Genomic DNA, 21,212 nt, shown 5'->3' with positions numbered 1-21,212 from the left:
TGAGGGAGAGAATGGAAAAGGAAAAAAAAGAGTAAGACTCGTGGGTTGAGATAAAAAAGGTTTAATGGGACAGAAAAGGAATAATAATATCAACAACAACAATAATAATAGAATATACAAAACAAGTGATCAACAGCACAATTTCTCACCACCCAAAGCCCATGCTCAGCTAGTTCCTGAGCTGCCCTGCCTCCTGGCCAACCCCCATTATATATGGAGCATGATGTCATATGGTATGGAATATCCCTTTGGCCAGTTTGAGTTAGCTGTCCTGGCTGTGTCCCCTCCCAACTTCTTGGGTTGCCCCCACCTTCTCGTTGGCAGTGCAGTAAGCGAAACTGAAGAGTCCTTGACTGCTTGGCAACAACTAAAAACATCAGTGTGTTATCAACATTATTGTCATCCTAAATCCAAAACACAGCACTATACCAGCTGCTAGGAAGAAAATTAACTATATTCCTGCCAAAACCAGGACACATACAATCTTGTTCTTTGTACCTTTCTCAAAAACACAGGAAGATAAAGACCTCTGGCTCTGACATGTATTTTGAGATTAATTTTGGTTCTCAGTGAGAATTATTACAAGTGTTATGTGTGATGGCTTGTATTCAGCATTTTAATCTTCCTCTCCTTAAAAACAAAGCTCACTCTAATAACTGCATTTTTATTATCCTTGTATAAGTGTGAACCAGCCTGGTCAGTTCTCAAATCCTTCAGTTATTTGGGAAATCTGTAGCAAGATTCTGTCCACCTTAGAGCTGCTGTCAATTCTTGCATGTCACTGGTTGAACAATGTTCATTACTATTATATTATCTGTGAGATTTGTATTCTCCTTTCCCTTCCCCTCCTGAGAACATAGAAGGACTTGTGTCTCCTTCACAGAAATAAATATGAGGTAAAGTGCATTATAGTAAAATTGCTAGGCTTAGCTTTGTGGCTGTTGGATCCTTCACATTCATAAGGTAACATGCATATGTCAAGACTTCCGTATCAATCTGGGAACCCAGCTTTACTGGCCCATAAAGAACTTTTTGCCACACAGAAGAAGTTAAACATTGCACAGAGTTACACTCTAGAGTAAAAAGATCTTGATCTGTGAATCATTTGGAGATGTTGGTAGTCCTTCATGTGCCTCGAGGCACATGACACGTCCTCAAAATCTAAAGTGACTAGCAGCACGGAGATCCATAAGTTATAATGGTGAAAGCAACATGAAATAGAAACAATTCCGTTGTCAGTCAATGGCAATATTTGCTGTAAGACAGGTGTCTAAATTTAGGAGTTTAACACTAACATATAAATAAACCATTTGGTCCTGGGAGTTTTTCTGATGGAAGATGGTAATCATCAGCTAAATGATCTGCTGGTTCTTTAATATGATCTTGCCAACACAGCTATATTGTGGGAATGTCCAAAGGACTGTATCCCAGAGCAGCCTGTATTTCACCCATCTATAAAAACTAATTTAGTCTAGCAAGCCTTCTTTACTGATACACCTGGAATGTTGGGGGAAAAAAAAACCAACAAAAACCCAGATGCTGTGAATACAGCTCCAGGTCAGAATGTCTGCTGTGAGACATCACTGAGGTCAGTGAGGAATTGTTCTTGTGATCTAGAGAATAAGAATGAAAGTCTGGCAGTCCATCCAGCACAGATGGACAGAAGGTCACAGTGACTGAAGCATGGATCCTGGTGTGGTGTAACTGATTCCCAAGGAGCCCATGGAGCTTTATTCATTAGTTGGTGCAAAGTGAGTGTTTAACACAGGCATAGAGTTCAGGATTGGTTTCTGAATTGCAACAGAGCCATTTGTTACATTTCATGTCTTAGGCTGAGAAAAGCTTTATAAATACAAATTTCTAGTTACATGACACATCATGCTCAAGACACAGGAAAAAAGAAAGACACTAAATAAAATTTTTTATTAGACCACAGTGTTATGGCTGTAACTGGAAGCTTTCAGGCAACAACAGTTGTTAATATGAAAGGTAACTGCTGTCTTCCCCTCCAGCCCTTTAGTATGATCATGATATTTTTGCTGAGACTTCATTGCTGAAAGCCAGAAGTTGATGAAAGGGAAAATTCTCTCCTTTCTGCACAGGACCTTAGGAGCCTGGCTTCATTCTGCAGCTTCTTTAAAAGATGCCTTCCACAAAGTCTACTTTGAGTTCCATTTTATCGGGGAACTGATCCATTATTTGCAGAAGTCACCTGTTAAGCTGAAAAAAATATAAATCACAACTAACCTCCTTTTTGGCCCCTTAGGCAGCTGGTGATCAGTTTAAGGCAATGTCTTTACTTGACAGGAGGAGCAGGATAAAGTCTATTACTGCAGCTCAACTGATGTGCAACGGCTTGGTGTGCTATGGGACCTCCATATTATCAGCGATGTGCCCATTTCTTCAGAGTCATAGGGACAAACCCTGCAGAAGAAATCTCAGTAGGCACATGCTGGTTAGTTATACTAGTGAACCAGCTTTTTATTCCCTGTGGAACTAGGAATTACACATACTTGGTAGTCTGCCTTGCTCTGTTTCATTAGCTTTTTAAACAAACTTGGTCTTTTTGAGATTTCCTGCTGTGAACTGCTAGAAGTCACCCACAGTACACACTGCCAAAATCTCAATTTAATAGCCTGAACAGTGTGACTATTTCTTAGATCTCATAACTGTCCATTTCAGATCTTTAAATAAAACATTAATTCCCCAATAGTGAACAGCAACTGGAAAATGATCAGTAAAATTGTTGGCAAAGCATTACTTTGAACTGCATGAGCTTGGTGCCAGTTCCTCGGTGTTATACCAAATACAATGAAGGCCAGCATGCTGTACATTTCTGTCATCTGGACAGATCCAGCTGTAGCTGGAGACACAAATCCAAAATGGTTACAGCTATTTCTCAACTAATTAACTACCTGGCTTATGATTTACTGTCTACAGCTCTATAATTTACTGTCTACAGCTCTGTATGAGCTCACATCTGAAGAACAGTTGGATACAGTGTGCATGTATACATGAATAAAATGCATATTCTGTATGTGTTGTGTGGCTGTTAGCAGACATTGATTAAGAGTAAATCAGTTCTCATTACTGAAGAGATTAAAAAAAGAATTTATTGTTTTAAAGCATCACACTGTTTTCTTAGGTATCTTAAAATTTAAATAATCCCTTCAGGGCTTTTGATGCTATAAAAAAACTCCCGTAAGCTTAATTTATGATTGAAGATATACAGTGGTATTTTTAGGGGGGGAAAGGATGAGAATCAAAGCAAATGGGAGCCTAACTCAGAGAGTGGACTCTATAGCCTGGAATTAAGTGCTTGAATTCCCTACTGTGTATTGGGAAGATGAGAGGATAGGAGGAGAACATGGAGGGAGAACAAGGTGACTTAGGAAGGTGATCCAAACCCCTCACATATTAAGTGGAAGCAGAGTTGTCATCTAAAGCTAGCCCGTGGGGAGTACCAGAGGTCTACATCTACCTCTCTCAAGGGCCCATGCACCAAAGCCCAGACTCATGTTATTTTGTTGGGAAAAAACCTGTTAAAAAGAATGTTAATAGTACTCATTGTCATCTGAGATGATACAATTGGGAAGGCTTTTTGCACAGAAGAGGTTCATTGTGTGGTACACCTGTGAAGAAGAGAAGGGGAGTTGTTATCACTAGAAAACTCTGAAAACAGAACAAGAGATGCTATTGTTGGAAAGATGGGTTGAAGAAGCAAACAAGCATTTGGGGATCTCAGTGAAAGAAGTAAATGACCTTATGGGTAGTGATAGGCATAGCTATTATTTGTAGTTCCAGAAAAAGAAGGAAATAAGGCTGAGTAGTGAGGGGATAGGATCCAGTGGGTAACTTCAATATTTTCCTTAGCAATATTTATTGGTCCTCTGTATTAAACCAAAAGGGTTTTTTAAGCTTCTTTCAAGAGTTTACCTGTCTTATAATGTATTGCCTGCTATTCTGCTGAGTGATATATAAATAGCTAATCATTTTTACTTTAATTTTAAATCATTATTCATAGCTCTTTGGGACTGACATTTTCCAGGCTTTTTCTATTTTTGTGTTGAGTGGAGGAGAAGAGAGGAGCCTTGGGAGGAGGAGAGAGAATGTGAAAAAAATCCCCAAAGCTATTTTTGAGTTATGGAAAAAAATTACACACTTTTCCAAAGGAGGAAAATAAAGCTCATTTTAACTTTTTGAAAACTACAAAAAAAACTACTGAAGTTTGAAACTTGAAACAAAGTAGGCTTCTGAATCATAGCGATTCAAAGCTTTATTTGGAATCAAAGCATCCAAGTAAAGCTACATATGAGCGAGCACAATTTCTGAGCATGATCAGTCACAATTCCTTAGATTTTAGCAATTCATTTGAGTCCTCTGGTCGGGCCAGGGGACTCAAGCAGAAAAAATGGCTGCTGAAATAATTTGCACGTGGGAGATTTTCAGTTGCTTCTGTAAAATACACACAGTAAATTCCTCCAAATCCCAATGACTTATGAACATTTGCTGGTGGAAAAACAGAAACCTTAACATGTATAGATATAAAGTTCCCCTGGGTTCTTCCAGTAGAAGTTGGAGACAAAGATTTACTCACAGTTAGTGACACTGGAGCCAAAACAACTCAGGCTGGATAAATGAGGATATGGTAAATCTCAAATGGTAACTGTTTCATTGAACCCCATTATATTTCAGGAATCTTACAAGTTTTTCCTGCTGGTTCCAGTTGTTCTAGTTAAAGGTTACTCAATGAAAAAGAAAACGCTAAGATTGCCCCTTCTTAGCTATGCTAGTTCTCTTTTCTTCTTACTAATAAAGCTTCCAACCCAAAGTTACTTCGGACTGTAAATGGAAGTTGGGTTCTTCTGGCATCATTAGTTTTTTGTAACTGTGATGAATAAAGATTTCCTCTTGCCCAGTCCTTGAATTTCAGACCAGTCAACTGATTTAGTCTAGCTGCAGAGTGCATGAAGGGGTGAGAAGAGGGATTCAGTAACAGCAGTGGGAAGGGACTCAGGATGCCTGAGGGGGTATGGGCTGTGTGTGGTGCCTGGAATTGGCAGAGCAGTGGGTTTGGCTAGGGAGAGAGCATGGAGTGGTGGTGTGTCAACCTGTCCGAGAGGTGATCATGTGAGTAGTTATTTTAGTAAATGCAATAACCAAACTGAAAATGAAGTTCTGGAGACACGGTGGTGGGTGTGGTGTGGATTCAAGAGTCATATATACCAAGCAGCTAATGAAGGATCAAATCAGTATGAAAGCCTCAGAAAAAATGATTTACACATCAGAGGGGAAAAAAAAATCCATGTGATTTGCTTTGAGTTCAGAGGGTTTGTAGAGAAAAACAGGAAGTGAATTCTTCCTAATGTGCTTCAGGTGTGACCATCTTTTTGGCTTGAGGGCCTGCAGGTAGCAGGAAGGGTGAGAGAGAACAAAAGGAGTTGAAAGGAGCGGCAGTAAACTCTCCTCTTTCCCTATGGAGCCCAGCTGGAGGAAGTTACATTTTAGACCTTTTCTTTGGATTTTGGCTAAGGAAAGGCTGTTGTATTTGTGTCACATCATTGAAAGGACAAATATTCTTCTCTCCTTTGTTTTTACTTTATTGTCTTGAAAAAATGTGAGAGGAGTGCTTAAATATCACTCTTAGGAGCAGACAAAAAGAAAAATCTATTAAAGTTATCACTTGTTGCCAGGGTATTTAAAAATGGGAGATTTTATGTTTTGAGGGATTCCTTTTAATTATTTGTAATCAAGTCTAGCTGAACTGAATTTATTATGATTGTTAAACTCTTTTACATGACTAGCTAGTGACAAAAATTGCTTTTGCTATTTACCAAAAATTTCTTATGTTGTGATAGAGTGGTGCTTCTCTTCTAGCATTAAATATGACTCTAATATATTTGGTTAAAAAAATTCAGTTAGTATTTGTAGCTTTTATTATAGAACACTAAGTTATATGTCCTACATGTTTGAGATACCTTCTTTATTATTTGGATTAATTAAATATTTCAGTAATAGTCACAGGTTAAAAATAGATTCTCTTACTATTTAGTCCGAATTGCCTAGTGTTTATGGGATGCATCTCCTTAGTGTTATGCAGCTGTTTTGATTTGTGGACTATAATCACTTGCAACTGTTCAACACATACGACTAAGCCAAGTCTGTGTTTGTCTATGATCTAATAAATGAACAACAACAACAAAAATACAGCAAGTGCCTAAAATTTTGGATACAACTATATATTTAAAATCCTATATCAGAGAAGAATGACAAAGACCTCATGGACCTATATTTAGCAGTGGTAGTTAAATTATGTAACTAAATTACATAGTTAAATTCTCCTATACAGAGAAAACAATACCTCTTTCCATTTTAAATGTTAGTGAATATAAAATATATTAAAAATGTATTGGTTCCCTTGAAACTTTGGAATTAGCTTTCTGAAGATAGTGGTGGTACTAGGAAAACAATGGATGATGCAATTTAAAAAGTGAAAAATAATAGTATTGCCAATCTTTTTGACACTATGATAGAATGAATGCATGTTGAGGCTCCCTGAAATTACACTCTATAGTTACAAACACGTAAGAGTTCAGTGACCTACTACAAGTAAGATTAAAACATTTTTAGTTCATGGAAGTGTTTATTTGTTTCTCCATTTATATGTTTGTTTATCCTACAGTAGTCATAGCTTTTGTTTTGATGTGCTACTGTTATATTGTTGCTACATGAAATTCTTTAGTTCTCTATAATTTTAACTTTGAAATAAATATTCCTTATTTCATCTGTGCCATTATATTTATTATTAACCTTCCAAACCAAATTGGTAACACTTGTCTTTCCAGGTGATGGTGATTTTGATGCCTTTTTTTCCTTTCTTCCAGGGGTGTTAGAAAAAACATGCTTTTATTCAAATGGCAGTGAGGTCCTCACAGCTAACAGTGACAGTGAAACTTCTGATATTCTTTTGCCAAACATGGTTGAAAACAGTTCTGAGATTGATCCCACAACGGATCTCAGCACACGGCCTTCTTCCTGGACCACTATGCCTTTATCCCACATTGACCAAATGAACAAGAACTCAAATATATTTAGAGAGACTTTCCAGGAAAATTCACTTACTCTCACAACTCAGGCCACAGTGCTCAATCCTCACCCTACATATGATGCTGCTTTGGCAGAGGGCTCTGAGGAGAGCACCCAGCTGTTTGCCACTGCAGAGGAGGTGACGTCTTTGTGGTCTACAGATGCATCCTTTAACAACACAGAGAGGATGACCACTCTACCAGTATTAACTCCTACACGTCCATCTGTGTCACAAGAAATGGATCAGAAAAAAAGTAAGTTTACATTTTATTTGGCTCTGTAACTCTGACTCAAAAAGTACAGAACATACTGTTGGCATGTCTCCTAATGTCTTCCCATGAGCTCTGAGGAATGTGTCCCTTTTGATAATTTATTTTGTTGTGCACGTTGTAAGCAACTGGTTTCTTATCAGAACATTTGAGATCAACCCCATTGAGGAAGATGCGATAAATTCTTTCAGGTATGAATATTTACAATATGTTCTTCAATTAGTGATAATCATGCATTCTTACGAAGGCTGAAAATGAGTTATTGTAGACTGTATTCAGTTTGTAGATTGAATTTTCTGTTTCTTTAAAATTATGTATGTGGCAAGTACCTTCCTGAACTTGGGATGTAATTACAGTTATAACCTTTTCTGTGTTAATGGATAAATTCTTCTCTAATTTGAAGCAGTTTCTCTATGTAGCAATAAAGTTCCAGTTATGTTTCTGAGGGCTATAATCAAAATGTCTAGAGAGAATAATAACAATTAACTGTGATCAGGTTTTTTCTAAATGTTTGACTATGAAAGTAGGTGCATGTCATTAGTCCCACAGCAATTTTATTGATTCATTACATCAGTGGTAGTGAAAGGTTCCCTGATACTCTTTTGATAACAACTGAAACACGCTAGGGTACCATATTAAAATTAATTTGTTTCTTTTGAACTGCATATCATTCCTTTGCTCTTGATCCCACCAGGGCACAAAACAAAACTTATTCCAGGTCATAGAGAGATCTGAAATAGATGAAAGGAGATAATCAGTGACCTAAAAGTGGCACGGTCTGTTAAATGTATTTTTGAAATTTCTGTGAAATGAAAATGAAGAAATGGTATCTGACAGTGGTGATCGCTTCTGAAAGGCCACTGAATTATATGTTATTTTGAGGAGCAGGTCTGTGTATCGTTCCTCTATTGGATTCTGCACTCAGTTAAGTTGTAAGACCTGTTGTTAGTGGTCCGAAATTTTTTTGCTCTGCTGTTTTTTTTAAGCATTCTCCTTTCAGGAGTTTGTGCCTCCCCCCTCATCAAACCAGCAGATAAAACAGGGAAACAGCTCTGTTGTGTCTTTTTCTTGTTCCTTATGAAGTGAAGTAAAAGTAGGAAAAACCTTTGAATAATACTTTCAGTTTATAACCTGCTACACAGAAGCAATTCCTTTTGAGGGCATTTTAGTGATAACTTAGCTTTCAAAAATAATAACTTTTTGTGAATCAATGATTTGTCAATATTTTCTTCTGTACCCTAGACTGTAGTGACTTCACAGGCCATTTGAATGGTACAGGCTTTCTGCAGGTTCTTGTGTTGGGTTTGTGTGGCAAGGTTTTGGTAGTGGGGGGGGCTACAGGGGTGGCTTCTGTGAGAAGCTGCTAGAAGCTCCCCCTGTGTCTGATAGAGCCAATGCCAGCCGGCTCCAAGATGGATCCGCTGCTGGCCAAGGCTAAGCCAATCAGTGCCTCTGTGATAACATATTTAAGAAGAAGAAAAACACTTAGAGAGAGCTTTTGCAGCCGGAGAGAGGAGTGAGAAGATGTAAGAAACTCTGCAGACACCAAGGTCAGTGCAGATGGAGGGGGAGGAGGAGCTCCAGGCGCCGGAGCAGAGATCCCCCTGCAGCCTGTGGTGAAGGCCATGGTGAAGCAGGCTGTCCCCCTGCAGCCCATGGAGGAAGGATGAGGGGGTGTAGAGATTCCACCTGCAGCCCGTGGAGGACCCCACGCTGGAGCAGGTGGAGGCACCTGAAGGAGGCTGTGACGCCATGGGAAGCCCATGCTGGAGCAAGCTCCTGGCCAGACCGGTGGACCCTTGAAGAGGGGAGCCCACGCCAGGGCAGGTTTGCTGGCAGGACTTGTGACCCCGTGGGGGACCCCACACTGGAGCAGTTTGCTCCTGAAGGTCTGCACCCCGTGAGAGGGACTCCATGCTGGAGCAGGGGAACGATGAGAGGAGTCCTCCCCCTGAGGATGAAGAAGCGGCAGAAACACCGTGAGATGAACTGACCGTAACCCCCATTCCCCGTCCCCCTGTGCCGCTGAGGGGGGGAAGGTTGAAGCCAGGAGTGAAGTTGAGCCCGGGAAGATGGGAGGGGTGGGGGGAAGTGTTTTAAGAGTTGATTTTATTTTCTCATTCCTCTACTCTGTTTTGCCTAGTAATAAATTAGATGAATTCCCTCTCTAAGTTCGGTCTGTTTTGCCTGTGACAACAATTAGTGAGTGATCTCTCCCTGTCCTTATCTCGACCCACAAGCTTTTTGTTATACCTTTTCTCCCCTGTCTATTGAAGGAGGGGAGTGAGAGAGCAGCTCTGGTGGGCACCTGGCCTCCAGCCAGGGTCAACCCACCACAGTTCTGTTTGCTAAATGATTTTTCTTGAACAGATTTATCTCTTATTTTCTCCCCCTGCAACCCAAACTCAGAACAAATGTGTATAAATCATAGAATCATAGAATGGTTTGGGTTGGAAGGGACCTTAAAGATCATCTAGTGCCAACCCCCCTGCCATGGGCAGGGACACCCTCCACCAGACCAGGTTGCCCAAAGCCCCATCCAGCCTGGCCTTGAACACTTCCAGGGATGGGGCCTCCACAGCCTCTCTGGGCAACCTGTTCCAGTGCCTCACCACTCTAACAGTAAAGAATTTCTTTCTAACATCTAATCTAAATCAACCCTCCTTCAGCTTGAACCCATTACCCCTTGGCCTATCACTACACTCCCTGCACACTTGTATCCTATTAGTTATTTATTTATTTACCTCTTTTGGTAACATGGTTAATTGTCACCTTGCCCAGCATAGAGGCATGGTGTGCTACACTACAGATGCTTCCAACCCACAGGATTTTCAATAATTTCTGTAGCAAAGGACACCTCAAAGTTAGTAGCCTGATGATTAATATTGAGCAAAACTGTAGGGCAATATGCTGCCTGTTTTTCTTAACTAGGTCTTCCTTGATGGGTTGTGGGGTCTAACTGTTCCTTTTCTAGAAAATGGTGTCTTTGCATTGCAGTCTTAGTAATTGCGTAGATACAGTATTAGATATATTGTGTAAGAATCTGTGTTTGTATTTGTAGTCATCTGCCTAATCATCATATTTGAGATACCTGGAATTCCAGGAAATATAGATGAAACAGTGTAAAACTATTTTCCCTTTTCTTATCATGTTGGAATGAACTCTTTCGAGATGGATATAATATGCATATGCGTGTGCATGGGAGGTGATACCTTTCCTTCCTATGATGTTGAGGTGGGGACAGTGATATAGTGGCTCAGGGCAACTTTATGTCTGGATTTCCAAACTTTCAAATATTTGGAGTCTGGTATTATATAGAAAGGCACTTGTAGCCTATTAAGAAATTTGTAAGTATACGCTCTAGTCTGGTAAGTGGAGTTCATTCCAACAGCAGTATGACTGTGTATATTCTGTAGGCATGACTACTTGGGATTCTACTGTGAGGTGGTTTCTTCTGTGTAAAGAGAAAAGGACAAAAGATTTTCAAAGACAAATTTGAAATACTGTAGGTTTCTTTAAAAAACAAAATCACCACCACCAAAAAATCCCCATTCCAAATGGAAATACTTCAAATTAGGTTTTTCTTCCTGGTGTTTTGCTTACCTGTATTCATGTGGAGGTTGCCTTAATTCTGTGTGGAGATACATAAAAAATGTACATGTATTTTGGGGATCCAGAAGAATTTGGTCTCAGAATAACTATGCATTCCCAAGGCTGTCCAAGGCATAGAGGACTAGAAAGCAGGGAATTTGTTTGAGTAAACAGGACTCCTCACTACCTTGCTTGTACTGGCCTTTGCAAATTAACTCCTTACACTTGTACTCCATCTCTTTGAGAGCTTTGCTTCCTGAAGAGAACTCTAAGGTAACAGAGAACATGGTCTGATGTCCACAGGAAGTTTTTATGTGTTCTGATGTGGAGGGAGGTGGGGAATAACTGGGAGATGACATATAAATAAGTTTTGGAATAGTGAGACTGGAATAGCCTTTTGGAGTAAAAAGGATTTTTTGGGACAAGTAAAACTTAATGACCACCTGGAAATGGTGGAAATAGATCAAATTAAGTCTCTCTTCCTTAGTGTCTGGACCCAATTGTGACCATTAGCACATACCTAAAGAAGAATAAACTAGGGCTAGCATACAGACACACTTCAACGTTATGTGATAGCAGATTCCAGTGATCTGCAGTGAGTTCTGATGAGCCTTCTCCCATGAATTTATGTAATCGCTTTTGAACCCATGTAAGATGGATGTCTGAGCTTTTTAGGGACATCTTATAAGGAAATTTATCTCCAAATGAAGTGTGAGGCTGATGTTTCATCATCATAAATGCACACTAGTAGATTATCAGTGCAAGTTTCATCTGGTTCAAATGTGGGCAGGTGAATGCATTTCTGTTGATTTAGTAAGCATGCATAACTTGGAATTTATGCTGGTTTTATGGAGGGTGTTAAAAGACAAATGATATGTCACACAACATAGAGACTGCCAGTGCAAAATCAACCAGACAAAATTCTCTGAACACATTTGAACTGGCATTCGTGTGGCCGTAATGTTTTTGGTCTGGTGTTAGTATCCCTAGCACTGGATTTTCTTTACTGATGAATAAAAGCTTCAATAAAAGACATTAGAACACGTTAATAAGAGAAATTATAAACATTGTGACTATATGGTATTCACTCAAGACTTTAAAATAACACAAGTAAGACATTGCTGAGTTACTAACTGGAGAGGAATGAAATTTGGTACGTATGACATCAATTATTTAAGAAGTCCTTGAAGCAGAAGGAAGTTCTTTGGCAGAAATTCTAGTAAAGAATAGATTAGTGGGTAAATGGAAATGCATGATACAATAAGATGAAGTTTATTTTCATTTTACAAGGGGAAGCAATGCCTCACAAATCTATTCTTTGAAGGAGTCGGTGAAAATGCTGGTTAATACAACATACGTGTTTTTTTTGAAACACCGTTAACAAGAGTCTTCATTGAAAAGTCTTAAAGAGACTCTTACAGACTAATTGCTCATTAAAAGACAGAAGGAAAAATAAGAATGAATGGTTGGGCTCCACAGTGGATCAGGTTACTGATGGAGTCTTATAGGTTTTTCTGATCTGTGAAAGCAGTAAATAGTCAAATAACAACATTTCTGCTAATACAGAATTATCTGTCTAAAATGAATAAAGGTCTCATAGTGGAGAGATTGATTGATAAAATGTTTAGATGACTTTATGCCGATCAGTGCAAAAGAATGCTGGAGAGTGGGGAGCAATCCTAGCTCTATGTAATACAATGCGGGACTCTCAGCTAGCTTTGCCACAAAAAAACCCCCAACCTGACAGTTTGCTGCAGACAGCATTCTGGCTCTGTGAATGGCAAGAAGGCAAACAGGGTGTTAGGTATCATCATGAAGTCTGCAAAGAGCAAACCAGAAAATCTCATTACATCAGTGTATAAGTTCAGAAAGGTAATAGTAGAATTGGAAAAGGCAAATAGCAGGCAACCAGACTAGTAGAGACATGGAATGGCTTAGATGTGAGAAGGCACTAAATAGGAGGAAGACACTGTTTTCCTCCTGGAAAACCGCTGGCTGAGGAGTAAGTGGTGTGGTAGATAACTGCACCATTTTGAGTGTCCTGGAGAAATAGAATAGGGAACAGTTACTCACTGTTTTTCATTATATCAGTGGGTGCCTTTTTTTTTTTTTTTTTGTTATCACACAGTAAAACAAAAAAGGAGACGTAGCTACATATTCACAGAATTCACAGCTACGTATTCACAGAATATGTAGCTACATCATGGAACTCATTGCCACAGGATGATGAGAAAACCAGAAAGGATGAGAATGCTTGTGGAGCTTTAAGAGGGGTTGGTCTGTTGGGGGCTTTTAAACACAATAGTCCAGTTGCAACCTCTGACTGGTGAAGGTTCAAGATTTTAGGTTGCCAGAAGTTGTTGTTATACTCCTAGGTGGTTGTTTCTTATATTTGCCCTAAATTCTTAGACTTTTTCCCGACCATATAATGCTGGCCCCTACCAAAGGCCAGCTTCTGAGTTAAATGTATCCTGTGTTACCTCTCTGTTGGAAGGCAAGTGGAGGAATACGTTTTTCCTGTTGAGGGATTTGAGTTTGTTTGAGTTCATGTTTAAATGTCTTCTGAAGGCATGGGCCATGGTCCTAAGTCACTACGATGGTTCATTGGAGAGTTTTCTGATGATAGCAAAAACATCAGGAAGGGAGTCTTAGGTGAACCAATAGGTTCAGTACTGTATATTCATGGAATGTAGAAGTCAATGCTTAACAGAAAAAGAACCACATACTAAATAGTAATTAACTTAAAGAAAAAAGGATGTTTTTCCAAGATAAGTATCAGTACAATTTTATTGGTACTTTTTTCTCTTTGAAACAAAAGTAGGCTGCATTTAGGCAGTAAAGTGAGAGACTGACCAGGAGAGATCTCAAGTGTATGAGACTGAGCGGGATGTTTTCATTTCAAATGAAGCAGAGTCCCTGTTTTGTAATACTGCTTATTTGGGGAGACAGGAAGGAGCGCTAGGGTTGACATTCTTCCTAGAAAAACATCCTATAAACTAATGGAATATGTACTGGGACAAGAGGTATTAGTGTCTGATTTTCTTTCTTCCACTCACTGATGTTTATGCGTTCGTATATTTAATATCTCTTTTTTTCCGTGCCAAGTCTCTCATACTTCTCTCCTAGCAGACAGTCTCGTAACTCCTCTGCCATTTCACCAAAAAAAAAGGTTTCAGCGGAGAACTGTGACAGTGTTCACATCCTAAATCTTAACATGAAAGTTAACATCCTAAATGTACATGAAAAGTAACGTGCCCAAGCTTGATCTTCTGCCGTACGTTTCTGTGCTTGGCATCACACCCCTCCCCAGCAGGCTCCAACACTGTGAGGAGCCGTGAGAGGAAGGCCCGTTTCGCAGCACAGCCCCAGAACCCGCAGCGGGTCTCTGTGGTGCCCGAAACCGTTCCCGAGGCTTGTGGTTGCCGCTAAGTAACGCCGGCTGCAGTCTCGCTTTCCCAGCCGCTCCGCCGCCGCCCCGGGTGCTGCGCTTCGGCCACGAGAGGGCACTGCTGCTGCCGCCGCTGCCGGCGGCCCCGGCGCGGCCCCGGGCTCCGCGGGCGCTCCCGGGGCGGAGGGGGGCACCCGGGGTGCGGAGCACCGGCGCAGGCCTCATCTGCGGAGGAGAGGGAGGTACCCCCGTGTGCGAGCGGGAGGTGGCGCTGCTGGTAACAGAGGTGGTCAGCAGAGGCTTTCATCTGCGGAGCAGCCCGGCTGCGACTCCAGGTATATTGTGGAGTCTAGGGAGACCTTTCATTAGGAAATGAAATGAGTGAAGAGCAAGGTGGATGGAAATAAGGGACGTGCTTTTTCCAGCTCTGTACTTGACAGAGTGCTAGGAAGAGGCACGCATCCAAAATGAACGTGGATGTGGTTCCTGTGCAGCTCCTCTCCGTGCTTGCACAAGTGTGCAGGAGGCTGAAAAAAACACCGATCTCTAAACAGTTGCTTGGAAAAATGAAGTGGAAAAGTGCCTTCACAAAAGCGACTCACTGTATCAGAGGACTTGTTAAGCGTTTCAAAAAGCATAGTATTTATATTTGCTTGTTTGCATCTTTTGCTCCTAAATAACAAACATAATTCTTATGCAGAGGACCCTTAGGTCTTTTCACAGTTCATGCCCATCTTTGAAACTCAGCAATTTAATTTATTTGCAATCCCCTGCTCACTCTAGGGGTTATCCTAGTCCTATGTTTACTTTATATGTGAAATAAATCTCTTTGTCTCTACCCAACATTTCTTTACTTTTTGTATTTGGTATTCTGCCACTACTAGAATCTAGAGAGAACTAGTCTGGCCCAGCTTTATGTTTGGTAGAAAAAAGCAGTATGAGAACCACTGTGGGGATAGTTGGACAGGATATGTCACATACGGCACAGAAAGAGGAAATTGCCTGCGTCTCTCTCGCTGCCATGTGCTGCTCATCCCGAAGACTTTTTTTTTCCTACTGAAGCTAAGGTATCCAGTGACTGCATCTCAAATCAGACCACAGGCTTGCATCTCCCTAATCCACAGTATCTCAAGCAGTGATCTAATAAATCTCTTTGTCTTCTAGCTCAATTTATGTTTAATTACTTGTACAAGTTGGAATAGACCCAGATATATAGGGAGTAATAGCAGCAATAGACCCATGGTAGATCTTTAGGGGTATTCTTGTCCTCAAAAAAAAAAAAAAAAAAGTTGTTAAAACATGATTTTTTCCTGAAGGGAAAATGGCTTTGATTTTTCAGATTGGCATAGAAGAGCATAACCAGTGGTCTCCTAAATCCCAGGCCAGGAGTTTAGCCACTCATCTGTGGGTTTTTTCATGCAAATGCAAGCATGAGTAGACTGATATGGTAATTTTGTTGGTGCTTGAGAGTGTTTTCTCTTCCAGCAGTAGCTTCTGTTTCTTTATCTTACCTATACCAACATTTTCTCTCAAAATTAAAGAAAGTGAAAAAAGCTGCCCTAAAATTTTGGCAATGCAGTCCGCATTAAAAAATACATTTTTTTACTAGTCAAAATAATCACTAGAGCCATTCAGGTTTTCTTGTCTAGCAGAAATTTATAATTAAATTTGCAGTCAACATGGCAAAATTAGTGACTTACAAGAGAAACAAATGGTGAATTTTCACTAAATTCGATAGCAAGAACCTGGTTTTCATCGTTTTGCCTATTCCACCATTGCTGTTTCATATGGGGGCATGTGCATAGCTTGGCAAGGAAACCACTAAGTTTCTGACATATGAGATGTATTAACTAGCATCCAAAAGATTCTTAAAAGTCATTACTCTCTATACAGAATATAGAGAGATTTTTCATTACAACTTATGTTTATAAGGAAGAAAAAACTTACTAGCTTTTATCACCTGGTGCATTGCTGCTCTCGGGTAACTGTAAGTTTGCCAAAAACTTCACATGCTTGTGTAAGAATTATAATGAGATTGCTAACACTTTCATACACTTACCTCTAGCTAAGCTTGTGATTTCAGTTCCCTTTATTAAATTTATGCCTCTTTATTGCAACTATTTTGTTTGTAGATTATCATCTGTCCAAATGCAGTATGATGAAACAATGTTCTGTATATCTAGCAGACCTCAAGTATCTGTTGGGATTAATACTGTAATAAGTACTATGAATAACTATCACACCCCTCTTGCAATTCCATGTATCTTTACTCTTTGGCCTTTCAGCAGTATGGTTTACTTCAGAGTGGGAGATTGCCTCCTTGGAAATAACTGCAAAGTCAGCTTTGTTCTAATTTTTAAATGACATGTGTGCTTCTGGAGTTATGGATGTGTATACCTTTAAAACTTTAAAGAAGTCTTTTCAGCTTTATGCCTTTTATGCATCCATTATGTTTTTTTACACTTTGTTGTTTGTAGCTTAAACAGATGTTTGTGCCCAAATTGAACCAAGAACTGACCAAGAGGCTAAGCAAGAAGTCATATGCACAGCCCAGCATGAAGCTTTCAAGGAAAGGAACAATGAAACAAGGCCTATCTTAAGATAATTGGCTGAGAATTGCAGCCCCTGACTTCCTTTTCAGACCCAATCAGCTTCTCTGAAACTATTTTAAAAATTATTTGTGTGGGTATTTCAACCAAAAGATGATGTTAACACATGTTTTGTTCTATGTTGTGATTGATTGATCACTTTGTTTCTGAAGGTACACCTTACATCTGGTAGCAGCATGTGATTTTATGTTTGATTAAAGTTGATCTGCTTTATGCTTCTGCACAGTCTATTATGGATTATAATAGATAGAGTGCAGCCAGGTGTGGGTGTAGAGCCATCATTAATATAAAATGGTAAGATCTAAACTCTTGTCCAAAAACTGAAAGGTCAAAGTATTGATAAAACAGGAAGTGATTTACAGTCACTGTCATCTTTTGCAATCATGTGAAATTCAAGACCAACGTATTGAGTACCATGATTTGAAATTGTTTTGGGGATGGGAATTTGAGAAAGTGATAAATTGCACAATATTGTTAAAGATTAATTTAGCTACTAATCCATATACAAAATCTGTCTTTCTCACCTTTATTATGACTGATAATTTTAAAAATCCTAATGATGCTCTTCAATGAAATAAAAAGGCAGAAGTTCAGACTAGAAATTAGGAAAAGCTTTTTCACCGGATGGGTAGTGCAGCAGTAGAACTTGTTGCCCACAGAGGCTGTGGGATCCCTATCCTTAGGTGTTTCCAAGACTCAGCCAAAGTCATGGATGATGGTATGCTGGTGGCAATCTCACTTGGAGCAGCAGGTTGGCTAGAGACCTCCAGAGGACTCTTTCAACCAGTATTTCTATGATTGTAAGGTATAAAATATTTGCACGTAAGGAGTAGAACATGAACATTTTGCATGGATGAAAAAGATTTAACATTACAGCTTGTTTAACAGTATTTGAGATAATTTTGTCCTAATTTTCATGGGGAAACTTGTAGTTTCTTTCTGTGTAACTACTATAGGCAATTAAGCAATAAGCTATAAAACATAACATTGAAGGAAGCTATCTGTATTTTTTTAATGGAATTATGTGAAAGAAATAAATAGACTTTCCATTCTGAGAAGAGCAATTGAAGCACAAAGATTTAAAAATCACAGTTTGCACAAGCAACTCGCAAGCATCATGTTCATAAGATTTAAATGCAACCTGAAAAGGCATAGTTATAGAAAACTTCATCATAGTTGTGTTAAGCTCTTAAACACCTGCCTAATCCTTTTACACACTTAAAAAAAAAAAAAAAAAAAGGAGGGGTAGTTGACCTCTAATTGCTCAGGCTGTGAAAGTTTGTCAACATTCTTTGTTCACACAACAATCAAATAGTGTAACTGGAACTCTAAGGAATAACTCCAATAATGTAGATAGCTAGGCTATCTACAGAACAGAAGTATTCGGACTCTAGTGGTAGAAACAGTATTAGGCCACCACTGAATATTTTAAAAACATGATGCTCAAAAGAAAATTCCACTGATATAGACAGGAGAGTCAGTAGCAGCACCTCAGAATAAAGCAAGGGCCCAGGAAGTTGTATATCATGTTTTGCAACTTTTACTTTGCCAAATGTCCTATCAAACTCAGAAGATCTACGCTGCAGTATTTCTGGCTAACACAAATGTTCTTTTATAGACAATGACTATCTGTACTGTAATGAAACAAGCACATTCATACTTCTGAAAAACATAGTTGTGGGAATTTTCCATAGGGAAAACAATAATTTGTTAGACTGATCAGTTAGCCAGGGCTTTAAAGTTCAGCACCCAGATCTTAAGCTTCACCTGCAAACTGCCAAGCAGGAAACTGCATACGTTTCATCTACTTGCAGTGTTCTGCTTAGCTAGCGTGGTGCTGTCTTGTGCTCTTACTTTCTGGACAGATTTCACAAGGAGGGGTTTGCTGTGTTAATTTTGTCTGAAAGTGAGGTGGGCATAAGTTATCATTGTGAGATATACTTGGAAAAAAGGATCCTAACTTCTTACTGACCACATCAGAAGAGTAATTTGACTATTCTAGAAGGATAATTAACCAGAGAGAACTGAGACAGCTCAGGCACAGCCTATTTCTATGCTGACCTACTCATAGCCTGTTGAGTATCTCAACTATTGTAAATCTTTTACAAAGCACTGTGGTTTTTTGTTTCGTTTTGAACATACCAGTATTGGTGCATAATTAAATGTTGTCAATCAAACTAGCATTCATTTTCACTTATTGAAAACACATTTGTTTAAAAAAAAAAAGAAAAAGAAACAACCAAAACCATCTGGATGCCTGTCTGGGTCCTGTGGAAGCTACATTTTTTTATCCCAATTTTTTTTTAACAAAGGCTATCAAGAGTACTAAAGTTATGCACGTTTCAAAACAATAGCAAAATCCTGTCAAACCTAGTATGCCATGGAAAATAGTCTCTGATGATATATCTAATCCTAAAATTAATTTCATTTTGTGCCTTTTGTTTATTTAATGGTAGGTTCTTAGAATATGTCTCCAATTTGACTAAAGAATTCTGTAATTAGGAAATGACTAATCAGAATACCAGAGCTGGAATACAGGGTAGGTGTTCAGCCTCAACTTCGGCTAAGGAGCTTACCTGCTCTCAGCTGGGCCTGCCCAAGGCATTACAGAAGCAAGTATGGGCCTCAGCCAAGAACGGCAGCATCTGGAAGCCCCTTGGTGAACGAAGTGGGGCTTCAGAAAATGAGGTGGCTTGATGAAGAGTCCAGCCTTCTGCAATATTCTTTGGTCAGGAGAATAACTGAGTTAAAATTTATGACTGCATTTAGCTCTAAGCGAGAAGTGCCTGGTGCAGATTGGATATGGTGTTCCACTGTACCGCAGCTGGTACAGATTGCCTTAAAAATATTTATGATAATGCTTCAACTCTGATCTAAAATATAAGTTATATTTCCCCCATGGCTATTCCCCTCTCTGTGACCTGGGAGATAATGAATTGTTTTTCTCTCTACTGCAGGTGGTCAGTAGCCTTATCACCTCTCCCTTTGGTACCTGTGGAGCACAAGGGGGACCTGAGAATCACTCACTGCTTTCACATTGTATAATTCATTAGCTGAACGAAGTTAAACGCAGAGCAATTGTTTTCAGCTAGTCTTGCAGTCTGACTTCTATTTCAGATCTGCAGATGGGGTTTGCTGTTCAAAAGCTTGTTTCTCTCTTCCCCACGTAAGCTCTTACAAGTCATCTGGGCTTCATTTTAGAGGTTAGCGGGGCTGAGAAGGTGTCCCCATTCCCTTTGCTCAGAGACGTACAGTGCTGTACACTTCTTTTTATGTGCTGGTATTTGCTGTCTCCTTGATGAGCTGACTTGGCTCTGACACTGGCTAAGTCAGCTCTCGGCTGGTTTGGCACTGAAGTTTTTTGAAGGAAATGGCAAGGGCACATTGTTGAGAGGAAGCAGTATTGCGCCATATCGTCGGTTCAGTTGTCTTGTGAAATGTTGTTCTGACCTAACAAAAGGTCATGACTTTTCTTAGAAACTTACTGGACAGTACCTTGCTTATCTCTTTAGGCTACCATGGCTGTTACTGAAACATGAGTGTGAGACACGAGTTTGTCAAATGTCTACCCACACGTAAATGTAACAAACTTGATACTACTCCTCCTGAGGTTATGTCTTTGTGCTGTATGGAAGCTGCATAAAGGCACTCCTGTTAAGCCCTTCTTTAGGGATCAAGACATTACATTTAACGTGTAAAGTGCTTCTGATAAAACAGATTTCCCAAAATCTGCAGGATCATTTATGTCCATAATCTCCTAAAACAAAAGCTATTAGTGCTTTTACTTAAGTGCTTCTTAATTCTTGTTTCCATTTTGCAATGTACTGTAGAGGATCTCGGTTCTAGCAAAGGAGAAATTTTTATTTTTCACAGATTGAAGGGAAGTTTCTTCTTATATTGCTTTCCATCCCTTCGTCATTTTTGCATTTTGGTGCTGGAGGTATTGCTGTTTGTACACACTTTTTCTTTTGCATTGGCTACAGACACAGTGTTTACCAAAAATTTATTGACTGTGGTAGCAGTCCTGAGACAGAAATATTTGTCAGGTCCTCAATGACATTTTGGTCTTGTCAGGAGAGACTGTTGGAAATGGTGACCCGGCTGTTGACAGTTGTTTGTATTATTGCATTTTTACAACATAGTGTAGAGTTAAGTATTCCCATTGTCTTTTCCTTCACTTCCTGAATGCTTAATGGATACTTTCAGGTATGAGCTTTCTATTTCCATGGTACAACTAAATAGTTTGTCAGTTGCAAAGGAAATGAGAAG

General features: G+C 39.5%; 1 protein-coding gene across 1 annotated transcript in view; it reads left to right on the top strand.

The window, feature by feature from the left end:
- The window catches only part of CORIN (corin, serine peptidase), a 158,354-nt gene that overhangs the window by 21,891 nt on the left and 115,251 nt on the right, over positions 1-21,212 (top strand). The window contains exon 3 of the mRNA XM_054823090.1: positions 6,885-7,340. Within this exon, the coding sequence (XP_054679065.1) occupies positions 6,885-7,340 (456 nt within the window). The remainder of the gene's footprint in view (positions 1-6,884; positions 7,341-21,212) is intronic.

The sequence above is a fragment of the Grus americana genome, chromosome 4, assembly GCF_028858705.1.
Source record: "Grus americana isolate bGruAme1 chromosome 4, bGruAme1.mat, whole genome shotgun sequence".
In the NCBI taxonomy this organism is placed as follows: Eukaryota; Metazoa; Chordata; class Aves; order Gruiformes; family Gruidae; genus Grus; species Grus americana.
This window is presented reverse-complemented; position numbering and strand designations above follow the sequence as displayed.